The sequence below is a fragment of the Phyllostomus hastatus genome, unplaced genomic scaffold, assembly GCF_019186645.2.
Source record: "Phyllostomus hastatus isolate PE091 unplaced genomic scaffold, TTU_PhHast_1.1 phas_contig_210, whole genome shotgun sequence".
NCBI classification, from domain to species: Eukaryota; Metazoa; Chordata; class Mammalia; order Chiroptera; family Phyllostomidae; genus Phyllostomus; species Phyllostomus hastatus.
This window is the reverse complement of record NW_025333737.1, coordinates 37,956,649-37,974,798: the sequence shown is the minus strand read 5'-3', so window position 1 is coordinate 37,974,798 and position 18,150 is coordinate 37,956,649. Positions and strand designations below refer to the sequence as shown.

Below are 18,150 nucleotides of genomic sequence, written 5' to 3'. Positions count from 1 at the left end.
GCCCCGATCCTGGGGAGAAGGGCTGGGAAGGGCCCACTGAGCTGTGGCGGCCCCGACGGCAGTGAGGGTGACCTGGCCCGGGCAGGCAGCAGACAGGGCGGGGCTTGCTGCTGGGGGTGGGAGCCCTCGCGGTGCCTGAGGGTGTGCTGTGCCCGTGGAGAGGCCTGGCCTTGTGCGGTGGGGTGGGGTGGGGTGAGGTGGGGGGTGGTCTGATGCCCAGGAAGGGCGCTGGAGGGCAGCGGCCTGCAGGGCAGGGGAGCCGTGGTGTGGGCGCAGGAGCTGGGGTGGGTCGAGCGCTGGGGAGGCTGTCAGCAGGGGGGAGCCCTCCCGCACCGCCAGCGCTGGTCTGCGTGACCCAGGAAGAGGGGGCGAGCAGGATGCCTGGCTCCTCTGACACAGGGTCCTGGCAGATGTGGGGCCTCCCCCTTGGCCGAGAGCTGGGCGGTGAGCCGGTGGGGGACCCTGAGCCGAGCCACGGGCAAGCAGCCCGATTCCTGACCCTCAGATGGGTGTAATGTCCGCAGCTGAACCTACTATGCACACTAATGACCCGCCCCAAACTGCGCGCTCAGAAGCGGCTGCGCTGTCCCAGGGGCCCGGGGACCCTCTCCCACGCTGACCCCGGCTGCTGGCTGCAGGGCCCCCCAGGGCTGCCAGCTCGGAGCCTGGGGTCCGAGGGCCTAGTGCCCACAGCGGCGCAGGGCCCTGGGCGGCCCCAATGGAGACGTCTCGGGGCCCGGTCACCTAGTAGGTCCTGGCCTCATGCCTGCCGAGTCCCCTCAGGTGCTGACAGCAGACAGGAACTTGGGCTCTCCCACGGCCCCACCCTGACCCCCAGGGGGTCCAGCCACCTGCAGGACCCGAGGGCTCACCAGGGGCCTCCCACGCCCACTGGCCACCAAGGTGCAGCCACTCCGCACATGGCTCAGGAGGGTGGACAGTGACCCAACACCCCTCCCCCCACCAAGTGTGAGGACAGTGTGTGTCTGAGCCCCCAGGATGGCCACGCCAACCCTCAGTCCTGGCCCCCTCCGCCCCCAGTGCCCCAGGACACAGCACACTTGGCCTCTCTCTGGTGCCCATGTGCCTTGCCACTGGCTTGTCTGTCGGCTGGGACAGCTCCTGTCCACCCCGGGACCCCGTCTGATGCCTCTGGGGTCCTTTTCTACCTTTGCTCGCACCCGGGTCCCCTTCCCACTGGTCCCTGGGGGCTGGTGGGCACAGCCACTTCCTGTTGAAGGGGCGTGACGAGAGCCCGTCCCCAGGAACTCACAGCCCCAAGGTATGAAGTGACTGGGGCTCCTGGTCTCACGTGTGCCTGGCAGACCCCCCCCCCCTGCCAACAGGGCTCCGCCAGAGTGTGGGGGGGCACCTATTGCAGAAACAGGAGCCTTTTCAGGACCGGCACAGGGACCTGCCCAGGCTGGGGTCGGAAGTGTGGCGTGCTCGCTGTCGTGAGGACTGACGGGGTCAGGGGTCCGAGCCGCGGGGAGGGGGTGGCTTTGGAAGCTGGAGAGGGTGGGGATGGGGCGTGCTCATCGAGCTTCCGGGTGGACAGGAGGTGGCCCCGTGGCCCTGGCCCAGCGAGGCTTGTGTCTAGCTGCGTGTTGGGAAGTTTGGGTCACTCACAAACACCAGCGAGTGGTAGGGGAGCCCGGGCTCACAGACTCAGGGCGGGGGGAGCTCCCTCACAGCACAGGTTTGACCCCCCCTCTCGGGGCCTTTCCTGGGGCGTGCGCCCCAGCCGCTGGGCTGGGTGCTGCCTGAGGACGGGTGCCCGTCCCCAGCGACGGACAGCTAACCGCCCCCCCCCGGGCCACCGCGCGAGGGAAGGCCACTCCGTGTGGAGTGGCCGGTGCCCACGCAGCGGCCGGGCCGTTCTCGCAAAGACAAGGCCGCCAGCCGCCACCTCTGCACGTAGGTTTATTGGCAGTTTATTGTCTGTCGGCGCCCCGGCGTCCGTGGCACAATTCCATGTGTGTCGTTCTGGCAAAATAAATAGGGGTCAACGAACCTCTCGGTCAGGCTCTTGAGCCTGGGTCAATTTCATGATTGGATTTTCGCGTCGGGCCTGCGAGGACAGCCCCGCGTGGTGGCCGCGGTCACACCACGGCAGGCAGCGGCCTCGCTGGGGCAGGTCATGGTTTTGTCTCAAAACAAACAGCATCGCCCGTGAGCCTGGAGTCTGGAGTGGGACCGCCCCATGACTCAGACGCTCTCAGCGTCTGGGGGGTGGGGGTGGGGGGCTCAGCTTCCGGGAGGCTCCAGGGTCGCCGCCTGGAGCTCCGTGCCGAGCCGATGGGCGCCGTGTGTGGAGGGGTGGAGCTCCCTGTGGCCTTCCTGCCCCGGTGCAGCCCAGGGCACAGGGGAAGGTCCCCGACTGGAGTGGGGGTTCTGCCCCAGACCCTTCTCCTGCTGGGCGCACGCAGGGCCCACGAGTGGGAGGGCCACCTCCTGCGCCCAGCCCCGCCCCAGCACCCCCAGGCTGCGCCGCCCCGGGGCTCCCTCCGCCCACGGCGCCCTCGGCTGAGGCAGGACCCTCGTCTGCGGCGCGAGAGGACCGAAGCTTCCGTCACCGCCCTGTCACGCTCGCACGGCTGTCGGCCGCTCGCGGGCAGAGTCGGCTGAGCCGCCTCGCTCCTCTGAGTGTCCCGGTTCCCGAGCAAAGTGGGGAAACGCTTTTCGGGTGTCCTGGTGGGGGTTTCGTCCTCCAGGTGTTTGCGCTGGCGCCGCACGGTCTCCGAGGCCGGTCCCGGGCTCGGCTGCGGCCTCGGCTCCCTGACGTGCACCCGCACACGCAGACACGCACCTCGGCACGCACCCGTGTACACACACACACACCTGTGCGCCCGCACAGACACGCGCTGAAGTGATCGGCGCGGAGCTCCTCCGTGCTGCTGCTGCTGCTGCTGCCGGGTGGGGACAGCGGCGGTGCCTGGGCACCTTCTGCCCGTGACCCTCTCGGGCTCCAGCTCCGCCCCCCGTGTGCGTGTGCGTGCGTGTGGGGTGTGTGTGCAAGCACAGGTGGGAAGGACACGGACCTGGGCAGTGGCAGGGTCGACAGGCCCGGCCTTGCCTGTCCCAGGCCACAGGCCCCTCCTGCTGAGGGGGCTGTGGTCACAGGGGCCCAGGCTGGGATCCAAGGCTGTGCCGGGAAGGTGGCTGCAGGGGGGCCGGGGCTGGGGGGCTGCCGTGAGCCGCGGGGCATGGGTGGGCGGGCCGGCTGCCAGCTCCTCCGTACCCTGCTCCCCGTCTCGGACCCCCGGCCTCTCCTGTCTGCGTGGGACTGTCCCCGTGGGCGCAGGGGCAGGAGGGCCCAGCTGGGTGGGGGCTGGGCCCCAGCACGCCCACGGCCAGGCAAGGGCAGGCCGGGGACATGAGGGCAGCCGAGCCCTGGGGAGGCCGGAGTCCCCTGGGAGCTCCGTGGGGCCGCAGCTCGGGAGCTCGGAGAGGAAAACGAGTCTGTCTCCCCGTTAAAACTCTCGGAAGGAAAGCAGGACAGGAGGGAGCGGGTGAGGGCGGCCTGGTCCTCGGCCTGGGAGCTGCGACCCAGCGAAGCAGCAGCAGCCGCCGCGCCCCAGGTCTCCAGAGCACGGCAGCAGACGGACAGATGGACAGCGTGGCCTCCGGGAGCCCTCGCAGCCGGGTCAGGATCAGGGCGCCCGGGCAGCGGCCGGCCCGCGCGGGCACACGGGCGCTGCTATCTGACGCGCTTCTCCACGGAGTACACGGACATGCAGTAGTCGTTGCTGCCCACGGCCAGGTGCGGCTGCGGGGGAGAGCGGGGGGCAGTGAGCGGGGGGGGGGCAGGCCCCGGGGCGGCCGCGGGGAAGGGGCACCAGCCGCCCGCCACTTCCTGCCCCCTCCACCCGAGGGCAGGGACGGGAACGGGGGGACCCCCAGCCATGGCTCTGGGTGCAGCCACGCCATGCGTTTCGGCAGAGCCGCGCGCCAGGCCCCGGGGGGCTCCAGGCGGCCGGGCGGGGTCCCGACGGAAACCGCAGCAGCCTGCGGCCGCACGCACCGCCTGTCACCAGGGACAGGCGCCGCGCTGTGTGTGTGCGGTCCCCGGGAGACTTCTCCCCGGGGCGTCCTCACGCTCCGCAGCCGCTCTTCCCTGGGGGGCAGGGGCCCTGGGGCTGCCTGGGGGTGCGGGCGGCTCCGGCCAGGGTCCCGGACACGGGAGGGCGGGGGCCCGGGGCAGCCCCGCCACAGTGCCCGCCTCCTGACCCCCCGAGCCCCCCGCCAGCGCCCGCCCGGGCGCGGGGACACGGACCCAGTACGGGTGGAAGGCCAGGCAGCTGATGGCGCCGACGCGCTGGCCCATGAAGCCGTCGTAGTACTTGATGCTGTTGATCAGCTCCCCGGTCCCGCTGTAGACCGCCGTGAACTGGTTCATGGAGCCGCTGCGGGGGGCGGGTGGGCGGTCAGTGCCCCTCTCCTCCGGGGGCCCAGGTCAGGGGGGCGAGGCCCCCCCCCGTGCGGCCCTGGGGGCCAGCCCCGGGGCCGGGCAGCACAGGCCCCGAGGGAGGGGCACCTACCAGGCGATCAGGTTGGCCTGGGGGTGGATGTCCAGGGCCGTGAGGCCCTTCACGATCTGCATGGTGCTCACGGACTCCGGCATCCGCGGGTCGAAGAAGCGCACGTCCCCGTTCACGCTGCCGAGGGGGGGTCACGGTGACGCGCGGCTGGGCGTGCCAGCCCCCCAGACGAGGCCTGTGGGGGCCACCCGGACCCTCGGAGTGCCCGCCCGCCGCCCCCGGCACACTGGGACCCCCAGGGGGAGCCAGCGCAGGGGCAGTGGCGGAGCGGGGAGACGGGGCCGGTTCGTGTCAGTTCCCGTCCCCGTCCCTGAGGTTGGGTTCCGAGCTGCGGGGCCGGGGGTGGGGGGCGGGGGGCCGCACGTGCCCCTGGGGGCCCCCGCTCTCTGGCCCTCGGCCCGGCAGGCGCAGCTCCAAGAGCCACGTTCTGTTTTCTACATCACAAACGAGGGAGGGAGCGGCTCTTTGGAGAAGCAGCGGCCCCGGCAATAAATCACGTTTTGCCGTCCCTTTAATGGGGAAATAAATATTCGCTGCTCTCGGCGCAGGATTTACCAGCCGGGGAAACGGATTTACGGGCTGACGGCCGTGGTGCGCACACAGACCGCTGCAGCCGTGTGCCCGTGGGAGGCGCCTCCCGCCCGCCCCCCGGCCCCCACAGGGCAGACCCCCGCCCCCGCCCCCGCAGCGAGGCTCCCCACAGCGGGGACCGGTGTGTCCCCGCCTTCCGGGGCCCGTCCCACAGCAGAGGCCAGTCACCGCCCCCACCCCCGGCCGCTGGACACCAAGCGCACGTCTCCAACGGAGAGACGCCCCGGCAGTGCGTGCGCCTCACCTCACGCTCACGATGTGGCCCTCGGGGCGCCGCTGCAGCAGGGCCTTCACCACCCAGGCCGTGTGCTCCCGGTACGTCATGACGCGGCTGCGGGGACGGGCGAGGCGCACGGTCAGGGCCAGGGCAGCACCCGTGCTGTCGCCACCAGCGGGGCCGCCGCAGGGGAGTGACCAGCAGGCGGACACCAGCTCCCTGAGCTGCCCCGCCCGGTGCCCATGTGTGGCTCCCTGGCCCGACTCCGTGGTGGGCACCCCCCCGCCCCCGCCCTGGAAACCAAGCTCAGGGAGGCAGCGCCTGGCCAGCCCCCCGGGCCCTGAACTCTGCGTGGCCCGTCCCCGGCTCACGGGGACAGCAGCCTCAGTGGGGCGGGCCTGCGGCTGACACGCAGCCCCTGGCATGCGGGGGGTGCCCGGCGGGAAGGCGCAGCCGGGTTACCATTCGCCGAGGGCCATCCTTCTGTCGTAGACGCGGACGGAGCCGTCGCCGAGGCCGGCGACGATGAGGGAGCGGTGGGAGTCGCAGGACAGGCTGGTCACGCAGCTGTCGGCGCCCGTGGGGATGTCCTAGGGCGGAGCGCAGGGACCCGCTGAGGCCCCGGCGAGCGGAGCCCCGGGCCCAGTGACACTGCCGGGCAGGCCGAGGTGCACCCCCTGCGTCCGGCCGCGCCCGCCCTCCGAGGGTCTGGGTGGCCCCCACAGGCCTAGTCCCCCCCCGCCCGGAGGCTGGAGGTTTGCAGAGCCTGCGGGGCCGCCCCACAGCTCCCAGCACCGAGGGCCCGCCCGTCCGGGCCCCGCCGTCCCCAGGGCTAGCGACCCCCGGGGGCCCTCAGCGCCAGTTTCCCGCGAGGACGGGGCCGTGGCGCGTGCGGTTACCTGCACCTTCACCTCGCGGTCGGTGTCCCAGACGCGGACGATGCGCACGTCCCCCGAGCTCACGAGCAGGCCGGTCTCCTGCTCCCAGTCCACCACCATCCCAGCCCCTGCGCGGGCGCACGGACGGACGGACGCACGGACAGACATCAGTGTCACCGTGGGGGCCTGCTCCGGCGAGACGCCTGCCGGCCCACCTGGCAGGCCCCCTACCCCGTGCGAGCTCCGGCCAGGGCTCCCGTGCGCCCCGAGTCCGGGTCTCCAGGTTGGGGCAGCCCTTTGGAGCCTCCCCCAGATCCCTGTGGGGCGGTGGCCCGCACGCCCTCCCCGGGGACAGACATGGACGTCGTGAGTCAGGCTCTCGCGGGGACTCTGGGAGCGCCCCAGGCCTCCCGGCAGGTCCAGAGACCCCTCGGGAGCACACGACATCACCTGAACTGCCGTGTGTCCCCTGCACAGGGGGCAGGACACGCGGCAGCGGCCGGAAGGGTCAGAGGAAACGGGGTGGGCGGGGCAGGCGCGCCCCGAGGCCCAGGCCCGTGGGGCAGCGGGCATGCACCTCCCCGAGGTGGCCCGGCGCGAGGAGGAAGCAGCGCCCGCCCCAGCCTCGCTCCTGGGGCTCCTGGCTCGGAGCCTCCGGCACGGGTCCCGCTACGTCCCGGCACGGGCAGGTCGTGCAGGGGGTGGACGGAGGTGTGCAGACCCCAGGTGGGCAGGAGGCACGGAGAAGTGCTCCTGCGGTCGGCGCCAGGGCAGCCTGACCCGATGCTCGCGGGGTCACAGGGAGCCCGGAAGCGGGACTGGGGGCCCCTGTGACTCCTGCCCCGGCCGGAAGGACGGCAGGCGGGGCTGGTGTCTGTCACCCCACCTGCGAGCACAGCCCCTGCCCCCGCCCCGCCCAGCTCGGCCCGCACACTGTGGGCCGGGGGCCGGCCAGGTGCGTGCACAAGGCCTTCGGTGCCCAGACACAGCCGGACACGGTCGGCGACCCTGGGCACCCGCCCCACAGAGGGAACCGATTCGGGTGCAAACGGCACAGGACGCAGGCCCTGGCCCGGCCAGCAGTGCAGCTCTTCCCGGCAGCTCTCCCGTGGAGCCGGGGGTGAGGGCTGGGCCCAGGGGCATGCGGCTGGGGGTGCGCCAGGGCAGGTCGGGGCCGGCCAGGCGGTCACCCCGTGCGGCCTGCCGCCCAGGGAGAGGGTCTTCCCTGGGGAGCCGGCTGGGCCAGAACCCCAGAATCGACGTGAACTTGCTGGCCTGCAGGAGCTGTCACCCGGGGTGACGTGGAACCATGGGCACCCCCAGAACCCTGCCCAGCGGCCCCAGACCTTCTCTGGCCGCCGGGGAGGACGCACCTCGGGTTGTGGGCAGCATGTCCGAGAGCCCCTGCCAGGCGGTCACCATCTCCGGATTCTTCTCCAAGTCGGCGAAGTTCTTCCAGACCCTGATGGCGCCGTCGTCTGGGGAGCAGGAGAGAAGGCGGTTGGAACGCAGGCCCGGCTCCCGGCACCGGTGGCGGGGGGGGCAGCAGTGACGGTGCAGACCGCTGCGCACACAGCAGGGGCGCCGCGCCCCCCAGGCTCCCCGCCTCTGCCCCACTGCGCGCCCTGCTCCCGCCCGGGGGACAGCCCGCTGAGGAGAAGAGCCAGTCCCACCGAGGGACAGGGTCTCGCACGTCACTCCCTCCCGTCTGTGCCAGACCCGCCCCACTGCCCCCCGAGCCAGGAGCCTCCTGGGGAGACAGGCCCTGGCCCCTGGCCCCTGGCCAGGACGCGCATGCTCAGTGCGGGTGCGTGGCCCGTGTCCTCGGGCAGACGGCAGTGAGGCGGGTCCCCTGCGTGTCCTTCCCTCCTCCTGGCGTCGCACCCGCCGGAACCCCGCTCCCGGCCCCACTGGCCCCTCGCACGGCCTGCGCCCCGGCCCCACGGCTGCCCTCTCGCCCGCCTCCCTGCAGGAGGACTCCCCCCGCCCCGCACCGGCCCCACGTCACGCCGCAGGAGGACGCGCAGTCAGCCGGGACGCGCCTGGAGACGGTGGCCGAGCCGAGGCCTGGACCTCCACCCTGTCTGCCGCCTCGTCCCCATCTCGGGGACGGCGAGCCTGCCCTGCTCTGGGGCTCATGTGGCTTCCCCCCGGACCCCTTGGAAGGACCCTCAGTTCCTCTCCTGGGCCCACTGCGGCTGGGGCACCCCTCCCCGGTTCCCGGCGCCCAGAGGTGCCCGGTGACCTGTCCCAAGCCCCCGTGAGGCTCCCTGAGCCCCCAGGCCAGCCCCCCGCACTGCCTCTCTTCACTGTGCCGCCCCCAGCCAGTGGGACTGGCTGTGGGGAGTGGCCTGGCCTCATCCGGGACAGTGGGGGCCAGAGGACCTGCCCCCCACCGGCACCCCCTCCACAGGGCGGCCAGGGACGCTTTGGAAGGAGAGGAGGAGTGTGTGGTCAGTGCGACCAGCTCAACCGTCTCAGTGGCTCAGAAGCCTGGGGCAGGGCAGGGCAGGGCAGGACAAGACAGAACAGGACGGGACAGGACAGGATGGTTAGGACAGAACAGGGCAGGACAGACAGCAGCTGGGAGGTGGCCCCCAGGAAGAGGGAAGCTGACCACAGAGGTGGCTGGAGACCCTGGCCCTCGTCTCGGCGGGGCCCGCCTCCCCTGGTGACCCGTGGGCTCCCTGCAGGCTGCAGGGGCGGAGGCGCGAGGGCCCCTCCCGGCCAGGGGGCGCGGGCTCCCAGAGGAGGACACAGGGCCAGCCGGAACGGGTCACCCTGTGCCGGAAGAGACGGTCGGGGCCGGAGGGGACCCGGTGTGGCCGCGAGCCGGCCCAGGCGCCGCCCACTCACCCGTGGCCGTGAGCAGCAGCGAGCAGTCCTGGCCGTTCAGGTACTCCATGGCGGTGACGCGGGTGTACCGCGGGTTCCCATTGTGGAAGTAGTCCAGCTTCTCCCCCTTCTCCCAGTCCCAGAAGCTGAGGGCGACAAGAGTGGGGCGGCCGTGAGACCCCAGGGAACGCCCCCGTCCCCAGGACGGCCACCACTGGGCGTGCGGCAGCCAGACCGGCGGTCACTGAGGCCCCGTCACTGCAGGTGTCAGGGCACGGGGGGTCGTCAGGGAGACTCGTCAGGGACAGACGAGCACCTGCGGAAGCTGAGCCAGAGGAGGCTGGGGGCGCGTGAGTGGGTGGGTGGCCCGAGGCCAGACTCAGCCCCTTGGGCAGCGAGCCCGTCCCCCTGGACACTGGGGCTCAGCCCCCCGCCCGGAGCCCCCCTCGTGCCCTCACAGAACCGACCCCCAGACGAGCGAGGGGCCTCCAGCCGTTCAGTGCCCTGCCCTCCCTGAAGTCGGGTTCGAAGTGAACGTATCGTTCAGCGGCTGAAGGTGAACCCTAAGCTCAGTGACGCACTTAGGAACAGTGGGACGCACCCAGGGGTCCACGGGTGGGTGGGTGGGTGAACCACAGCCCGTTTGGGCAACAAAGTGTTGCTCACTCACGGAACATGGACGGGGTGGGGGGGCCGGGGGTTACGGGCTGACGAGGGCGGGTTCCTGTTCTGCACAACGAGAAAGCGCTGGAGTCGGCGGCCACACACTTTCTCAAGTGCGGTCCGTGCCGAGGCGACAGCGGTTAACCCGGAGAGCGACACCGTGAGTGGGTCCCCTCCGCACGGAGGGGCAGAGAGCGGGGAGCAGGGGCAGGGGCCCACCTGGGCCCCGCAGGCAGAGGGCACCTCCCCTGCGGTTGGCCGGGCCGGGCGCCCGGGGTCTCCCAGGGGCCGCGTGCTTCTGCAGGGGCGGTGCCGGGGGTGAGCCCTGGAGCTGCGTCCCCTGGGGCTTCTCTCGGGCACCAGAGCCCCCGCCCCCCTACGCTGGCGGCTGACACTGGGGGGGGGGGGGGGGCGGGGGGGCGGGGAGGAGTAGTGGGGGGGGCGAGGCTCACACCGTCACACAGACTGGGCCGCCGCCGCCGCGGGAAACGCGGGCACCCGCAAGCTCACCAGATGCTGTCTTTGTCAGCGACGGCCACGCAGGGGGTGAAGGGGTGGAACTTGACCACGGAGGGGACGCCCGGGTTCCGGTTCAGGAAGATCTGGTCGTCCAGCCTGGTGATGCCTGAGCCGAGAGACGCAGGCGGGGGGGCCTCACCTCACAGTCGGGGTGACCGCGGATCCGCCCCCCCGGGGACCCAGGCCTGGTGGGGGGCCGGCTCCTGCCGCTCCTTCCCGTGCTGGCGGGGAGGCTGCCGGGCAGAGAGGAGGGGACCCCCGCGCCGCCCGGCCCCCGTGGGTGGGCTGCTCGGGGCGGCCCCCGCCCGCTCACCCTTCTGGATGAGCTGCTGGGCCTGCTTCCGCACCCGGCTGTTGCGCAGGAACCGCCACTCACGCTCCTTGCGGACCTGACTCTCCGTGTCGTGCTCCTCCGGGATCTGCGGCCACAAAACCCACCGGGTCGGCCGCGGCCCCTCGACAGCGGCCGTCCCCTCCAGGAAGGGCCCCCCCCACACCCGTGCTGGGCCCCGGGTGCTCTGGCCCGGCCCCTGCACCCGACACCCCAGCGTCAGGAACACAGTGGAGGCCGACAGCAGGGCCGCTCCCCCCACTGCTGCGCCAGAGGCTCTGAGGCCGGGACTGGGGGGCGGGCAGGTGCTGGCCCTCCATGGTCGGTTGAGCAGAGACCGAGGACCCTGCTGCCCCCGGGCCCCGAGCCGCCCCGCCCCACCCCGTGGGGGCCAGCGGAGAAGCGGAGGCTGTGGCCACGCTCTGATGAGGAGTGACGGCATGCGACCCTCTCACGGGGACATTAGGCTTTCGGGAAGCATGGGGCCGGGGTCAGAACCCGGGTGTGTGTTCTGCAGGGGGGGACGCGCCGTGGCAGCCGGGAGGCCCCCCGGGAGGCGGCGCCCCCCAACCTGGCCGCCGACCCTGTGCCGAGCGTCGGGGGGCCGAGCTGCAGCCCCGAGGGCCCCGGGTGCGCCTCCCGGGGAGGGGGGTGGGCACAAACCGCCCTCTGCTCCCGCACGAGGGTCCCGCTGGGTCACGGTCTGCGTGTGCAAGCGGGCTGGGGCCACAGACGGGCGTGCAAAACCCATGTGTAAGAGAGAGCAGCACTCAGCCAGCGATGAGCTGGGGCTGACACCATCTATTCCGAGTGCGGTCACTTGTCTGGACAAAGACTCGTTTCCTTGGTCACACACGCCGGTTGACTGGGGCCCGCCCTGGCCCCCTGAGGGCCACTCGGGGCCGTGAAGCCCCCGGACACGGGAGACGCCAGGCAGACAAGGAGCGGCCGGCGTCCCCCGAGGAAGGCCGGGACCCGCCTGCGGTCAGTGGGGGCCTCCCGCGGGGCAGAGCCCGCGCCGGTGTGGGGTGGTCTCCGCGGACACGGGGGCTCACACGCATGTGCCCGTGCGGCCGAGGCTGAGGCACGAGAGGGCTCCCGCCCAGACAGGAGTCCAGGTCTCCCAGAACATTCCGGGTCCCCCCGATGCCTGGTGATGTGTGCCCACAAGACACAAACACCCCGGAGGAACCCCACTTCAGTGTCCGCGCACAAGGGACCGGAGGCCTCTGATCTCCAGGCTTCTGTTCGTGCTCCCTTCTTTCTTTCCATAAAAAAGGCCGCAGACCCACCCCCAGCGAAGCAGTGACAAGGACAGGAAACAGGAGGAGAAGGTGCCGGAGACCCCACGGACAGTGGGCAGCCGGCGGACGGGCCCGAGTCCCCGGGGCCGGGCCCCGTGCCCACAGCTCTCGGGCCAGGAACCGGAGGGGCACCCATGTGGGCGTTCTCCTTCCTGGGGTGCTTCTCCATCCCGGGGTCGCCGAGATGGGGTTCACACACAGGAAGTCTCTCCCTTTCGGGGCCGAGCTCTGACTTCCGGGGAGAGGGCTGCGTCACGCAGCCGTCCGGGCGGAGAGCAGCGCCTGCCCCCCTGCTCTGAGGCCCCGCTGTCACCCACCCACCCACCCACCCGTGTTCCGTGCTGCCGCTCGGCCCCGCCCGTTCCGGAATGCCGGGTGCGTGGACCGTCCAGGGTGCGGCCCTTCGAGCCTGGCCCCCGCTGCGGCACGAGGCTCTGTCGGTTCACTGGCCGGTGGAGGGCGTCGGGGAGGTTCCCAGGTCTTGGAGAGTGCGAGGGAAGCCCCGAGGAGCGGTCCCGGGTTCCTGAGTGGCCGTGAGTATCCATCCCTCCTGGGTGGACGCCGGCAGCCGAGTGCAGGGCTGTGCTTCACAGGGTGGGAAGTGGCCGGACGTTTCCGGCGTCTGGGAGCCGTGGTTCCCGCTGCGCCGCGTCTTTGCCGGCCCGGGGCGGGGGGTGGACGGAGCGGGCGTCGGCGGTGGGGCCTCCTCCGGTCACTGCTCGCCCCCGAGCGGCCGCCAGCGTCAGACACGTCCTCCACAACTTGTCTTCCACCCGTGGTTCGTGCTTCCATTTTCCTAGTGGTGTTGCTCAGACAGGTCATCTGTCTGTCCCTGTAGGCTTGTGCTTCTTGCATCTAAGAAACCACCGCTCTGGCTGGCGTGGCTGAGGGCACTGAGTGCCGGCCTGCGCACCAAAGGGTCGCCGGTTCGATTCCCAGTCGGGGCACAGGCCTGGGCTGTGGGCCAGGTTCCCAGTGCGGGGCCCTCGAGAGACAACCACACATGGATGTTTCCCTCCATTTCTCCTTCCCTTCCCCTCTCTCCAAAAATAAATAAATCTTTAAAAAGAAAAAACATCGCCCCAGGCCACGAAGAGTTTCTTCTAGACGTTTCGTGGCCGCAGGCATCACACTCAGGGCTGCGCCTCACGGGGACTCGGTCCTGCAGGAGGCGTGAGGGCGGGGCCGAGGGCCACCCTGCTGGCAGACGGCCGCGTGCGGGAAGACCCCCTTCTGGGGGCGGGGGGGCAGCTGCCCCGCGCCACCCCGCCTTGCTGGCCAGTGGGCGCGCCGCCCTCCGGGCCCTGCCTGACCGCTCGGCTTCGCGGCGGGTCCTGAGACGGGGCCGTGCAAGTCCTCCCGCCGTGCCCCGGGTCAAAACCCTCCTGGTTTCCTTGTTCCCCGCCCCACACCCTAGAAGAGGTCGTCGCTGTGAAGAAACCCGCTGCGACGGGGACCGAGGGCTCTGCTGGGCCCCAGCTCCACTCGGGAGAGGACCCCGCCGGGCCTTCCAGCCCCGGCCGTGGCCTCCGCCGGTCGGGGCCTCCACCGACGTCCTCATCGGGGCGCGGTGTTCCCCGGATCCGGGCCTCGCGTGTGCTTTCTTTCTGGCTCACATCTTGCGGCTTTGTCTCGGGGAGGCGCTCCCGTGAAGGGTTTCGAGTGGCAGAGAAACACAGCTGGTGTCTGTGCGGCGACCCCGGGCCCACGGGTACCCGCGGCCGGCGGGGTGGGGAACGGGGGTGAAGGGGTCAGACCTCCTGGCCTCACTCCTGGTTCCAGAAAAAACTGCCGTCTCACCCCGGCGGGAGGGGTGCCGACCGCGGGCTGTTGGGCGGCCCGTACACGGAAAGCGTCCGTCTGTCCCCTGCGTGCTCAGCGTCTTTCTTGTGATCGGCCGTCCAACCCTGTGCAGAGTCCTTGGTCTGCCGCCGAGACGACCCTGCGGATTCTCCTCCGGTGGGGGCACGTTCCGGCTCCAGATGGACAACTCAGAAACAACCCGAACCCATCCCTCACGTCGGGAGGGACCACCCAGGCTGCGCCGACGCCTCTGCGGCCAGCAGCGCAGGGCCGACAAGGGACCAGGCTCCGAGGAGACCCAGCCTGTGGCGCTGGGCGGCGCCCACGACCGGAGAGGCCGTGCGGGGTGCCGCTGCGCAGCTGCATCGTCCCCGCTCCAGTCCCCTCCCAGTGGCGGCCTCTCCCGGGTGCGTCCTGCCACTACGGACGCGTCGGAGGGGGCGTCCGCAGACACACCCACTGCGTCTCCCTTCCGGCAGGCCTGGCGGCTCAGGGCCACCCACCTGTGACTTCAGAACCTGTGACTGAAGCGCCCCCCCCTCCCCCGCACCACCAGGACCCCCGAGCACCCGTCTCCGCTCACCCCGGGGAGCCCACCTCCGTGGAGGGTGAGCGGAGTGGGCCGACCCCAGGCCGCAGACACGGCGGACCGCCTTCAGCACCCTTCCCGAGGCTGACGGGCTCTCGGAAGCCCCCCGGGTGGGGAAGGAGCCGGCTGTCTCCTCCAGCAGAGGGCACCCAGCAGGCCCCCTCCCCCCACCCACCCCACGTGCTCCGGGTGCCCCCCACCCCCCCGCCAGCCGCACGCGATGGTGACGCCGCGGGCATCCCGTCCCCCGAGAGGCCGCGCAGGGGGGTGGGGGTCCCGTCCCGGAGGGAGGCCCCAGCCTTGAGCTCTGTCGAGTTTCCACGCAGCGCAGGCTAATAGAAAAGTCCCTGATGCGTTTTACCGCACAAACACGTCGTTAGGTGATGAATGAAACTAATAAAAACGCTGTGAATGCCGCCTGGAAGACGCAGGAAGAAATCGTTAAGGCGTGCGCTGGGACGGGTGTTCGGACAAGGTCTCTGGTTGACGTGAAGGACGAACGTCGCCCGAGTGCTCGTGCGCCCCAGCAACTCAGGGGCCGCCAGGGGTTCCAGACGAGCTGACTGGACAGGGCGCTGCCGCCTTCGGCCACCACACCCGGCCCGTCCCTGAAGCCACAGGCACACGGGACCGTTCCCACGTGGGCCGCAGGGCAGGGCAGACGCCGACCCTGCCGCTTCCGGAGCCTGGTGGTGACAGCCCGGGGACGGGGAGGGGACACTGCCGTCCTCCTCCGGGTCCCTGCCCGCGCTGCGGGAGCCACAGCGTGGGTCTGGGCTGGTGACGCAGCGGACACCCCCGTCCCCGGCCCTGTGCGTCTGCCGGCAGGAACCAGACGCCCTCCCGGGGGCACGAGCAGGAGCCCACGGGGGCAGGTGGAGTTCTGTCACCAGGGAGCCTGGCGTGAGCCATGGAGCAGGTGCTGCCGGCCGTGGGTCTACACGGGAGCGACACGCATGGGCGTCCATGTCGAGGGCGGGCCACTGTCCCTGCACGCCGCACCCACGCGCCCACGGGGGCTCGCTCACCCCAACACCGAGCGCAGGGAAGCAGACCCCGGGGAACGGGTGAGACTCACGTTCCAGTTCAGAAAAGTGAGTCTGGGGCAACCTACGCCGCTCCTCCCGGGGCCGCGGGCGGTGACTGAGCCGGCGCGTCTCAAAGGGTGGCAGCGCCTCGGCCCTGGGACTCAGCACGACTCACAGCCCCTGCTCCCTCCACCCCACCCCCGGCCACAGCAGGAGAGCGACCAGGCCCCTGCTGCGGGGGCGGCTTGGCCGCGCCAGCCTCGGCGGGGTGGGTGTATCTCCAGGAGCTGAGCTCTGTCAGTGGTAAACAGAACCCTGAACCTCAGCAGCTGGCACCACTGGTTCCCAGGGGTGACTCGTTCCCCCGGGCCTGCGCCCCGCTGTGTCCGCTACAAGCCCCAGGGCAGGCCCCCCTTCCCTCCTGGGGCTAGGAGGGGTGTCGTCCCCAGCCCGTGGGGGCTGGCCGGCCGGTCTCGGGGCAGCCTGACCCACAGGCCACGGCGACCTTGCTGCCCCCACACCCCCCTCCGACCAGGGAGGCGCGTGCACAGAGAACAGGGGAGGTGGGAGCGCGCACAGGGAAACGGCGTCTGCAGGGCTGATGCCGCCGCCGCAGTGTCCTCTGAGGCCCCGTCAGGACTGGCCTCCGCCTTTTCGCTGGGCGCAGGCGGGTGACGCGCCCCATGCCTCCGGGGGCCGCAGCACTGGGACCGCGCTGCAGCGGTGACCGCTCTGCACGCACGCAGCCTGGGTCCTGCCGTTCCTTCTCTCCAAAGACCTCGCCGGGAGCACCTCCTCACGCTGCCGTCCCAGCGGAGTTTGCAAACGGCCCCAGGAGGTCGCACGTGCGTCTCCTCGCCAGTGCCGTCCTCCCTCGGCGGCCCCTCCGCGCGGGTCCCCAGTCCGCCGGCCGCACGAGTCAGATGGGGAACGTTCCTCACGGGGCACCAACCCCCAGCGGCGCTGGGCCGGGGCGTGGCTGTGCCAGGCGCTGGCGCCTCTGCTCCGGAGAAGTTGGAGAAGTCGGGCCTCGGCCCCTCTCCATCCCGGGGTCCGACGAACCAGGAGGCATCGTCACTGGCGGCAGGCGTGACGGTGAGTGTTCCGTTTTCACCGACGAGCGCCAGCCCCCCTCGGGGCAGGGGAGGGAGCGGGAGAAGGCCCGCCCTGCCCGGGGACTGCTCCGCCGCGGCACGGGATCCTGACGAGGAACGAGCTGCGGCCACTTCCCGAGCAGCCACGCGAGGGGCGGGTCTCCGGGGGCGGCCGAGGCCGGGGAGTCGGCAAGCGGGCCCTGCAGCTTCCGGGAAGCATGGCCCCAGGTGCCGCTCCGAGGAGGCAGTGCCGGCCACCCTGTCCCCCTGGGGGCGGCTCACGTCTGCGGGCACAGGGACACCGGCATCACGGCCGTGGCAGGCTTTGGCCCGTGAGGCAGTCTCGTGGAACGGGCCAGGTGCACTGGCCTCAGCCCGGCGGGCGGGTCTTCAGGAAAATCGGTGACGTTGGTCTCCAGAGCACAGAGCCGCCTGGGCACGGCCCGGGGACAGGCCGCGAGCGGTGCCCGCCCGGAGGGTGCTGACCAGCCTGGGGCGGCCTCGCCGGGCCAGAGGAAGGGAGGCATTGCACTCGGCAACCTCGGGAATGGCTGCCTCTCCCCCCGCTCCCCGCCCTCCCCCTCTCTTTGGGTCGGACAGGAAAGCAAATGAAGTCTGTTTCTTTTGCTGCTTTATTTCAACCGTGGCCACCAGCTACTGTGGCAGCAATTTGGCGTCACCCTTCGGCGGCTGCAGAGGCGGTGGGACAGGAGTCCCAGAGGGACAGCGCTGGCGGCTGGCGCAGCAGGGCCCTGGGCTGCCTGCCCCGCCTCAGGTCACCGCCCAGGGCCCCAGGCCGGTGGGTGCACGCCAGGTGGCCCGGGCCTCTGGCTCGGAGCCGAGGTCCAGGGGCCCCCGAGGGGGCTCTGCGGGACCCGAGTGCGGCTCGGGCAGGGGCCCGGCGCGAGCCCCCCGCCCCCGGGCGAGTGGCGCAGTACCTTCATGACGGGCTGGGCGAAGTACCGGGCGCTCCAGTCGCAGAAGCCCGTCTGCATCGCGGCTGAGATGAAGCTCTTGTGTCCGGCGGCGTCGTCCGGGTCGTCGGCAGTCTTCCGGGTGCACGGGGAGGGGAGAAGGGGGCAGAGACAGGGGCCAGGTCGCCCCTGCCCCCGTGTGCGTGCGGCCCAGGTCCGGTGCAGACAGAGGGCACGGGCGGGCGTCGCTGGCCTCCTGTATCGGGTGGTCCCCGGGACCCCGGGTGTGTGGGCAGGGTTCTGGGAGCCGGGATCAGGGACGGCGGCCTGAGTCTGCACGTGGGGAGCCGCGTCCCCCCCAGGGCCGGAGGGCGGCTTGGGCTGTCCCTGTCCTGAGCCACTTGGACAGGCTCGTGAGTGCCAGCCAGGTCAGGGGTCCCCGGGGGCTGCCGCGCAGACGGGGCAGTGCACGGGCACCCAAGGCGTCCCCGCAGGGCACAGGGTGCTGGGAGAGGAAGGGACCTTACCGCCCGGGAGGCTCGCCCGGTGGGAACCCCACGTCGGGACACAGTGACAGGTGTCACTCTGCCTGGGGGGGGGACCACATGCCACCTGCTGCCGCGGGGGAGGGCAGGGGCTGGCGGCACGTGGGAGACCACCCCCAGTGTGCCCTTCCTGCCCCAAGGTTGCCCTGCAGGCCGCGGGGCCTTGGCCGAGACCCCGAGGGCCCAGCCTGGGTGTCCCCGTTCGTGAGCCGTCCCCCAAGACGCAGAGACTTGACCCTCTCCTGTGGGGCGCTGGCCACGTCCAGCGGAGGCAGAACGCGTCTCCCAGGGAGGGAGA

The 18,150-nt window shown here is 71.7% G+C and overlaps 1 protein-coding gene across 1 annotated transcript in view; it reads right to left on the bottom strand.

Moving 5' to 3' along the window:
* Positions 1 to 1,909: 1,909 nt before the first annotated feature.
* The window catches only part of RPTOR (regulatory associated protein of MTOR complex 1), a 100,087-nt gene continuing 83,846 nt past the window's right edge, over positions 1,910 to 18,150 (bottom strand). Inside the window, exons 24-34 of the mRNA XM_045836190.1 lie at positions 17,332 to 17,442; positions 10,558 to 10,663; positions 10,236 to 10,350; positions 9,084 to 9,208; positions 7,601 to 7,705; positions 6,249 to 6,355; positions 5,812 to 5,939; positions 5,377 to 5,463; positions 4,542 to 4,658; positions 4,277 to 4,406; positions 1,910 to 3,769 (exon numbers count right to left, since the gene is read on the bottom strand). Of these exons, the coding sequence (XP_045692146.1) occupies positions 3,701 to 3,769; positions 4,277 to 4,406; positions 4,542 to 4,658; positions 5,377 to 5,463; positions 5,812 to 5,939; positions 6,249 to 6,355; positions 7,601 to 7,705; positions 9,084 to 9,208; positions 10,236 to 10,350; positions 10,558 to 10,663; positions 17,332 to 17,442 (1,200 nt within the window). The 3' untranslated portion in view covers positions 1,910 to 3,700. The remainder of the gene's footprint in view (positions 3,770 to 4,276; positions 4,407 to 4,541; positions 4,659 to 5,376; positions 5,464 to 5,811; positions 5,940 to 6,248; positions 6,356 to 7,600; positions 7,706 to 9,083; positions 9,209 to 10,235; positions 10,351 to 10,557; positions 10,664 to 17,331; positions 17,443 to 18,150) is intronic.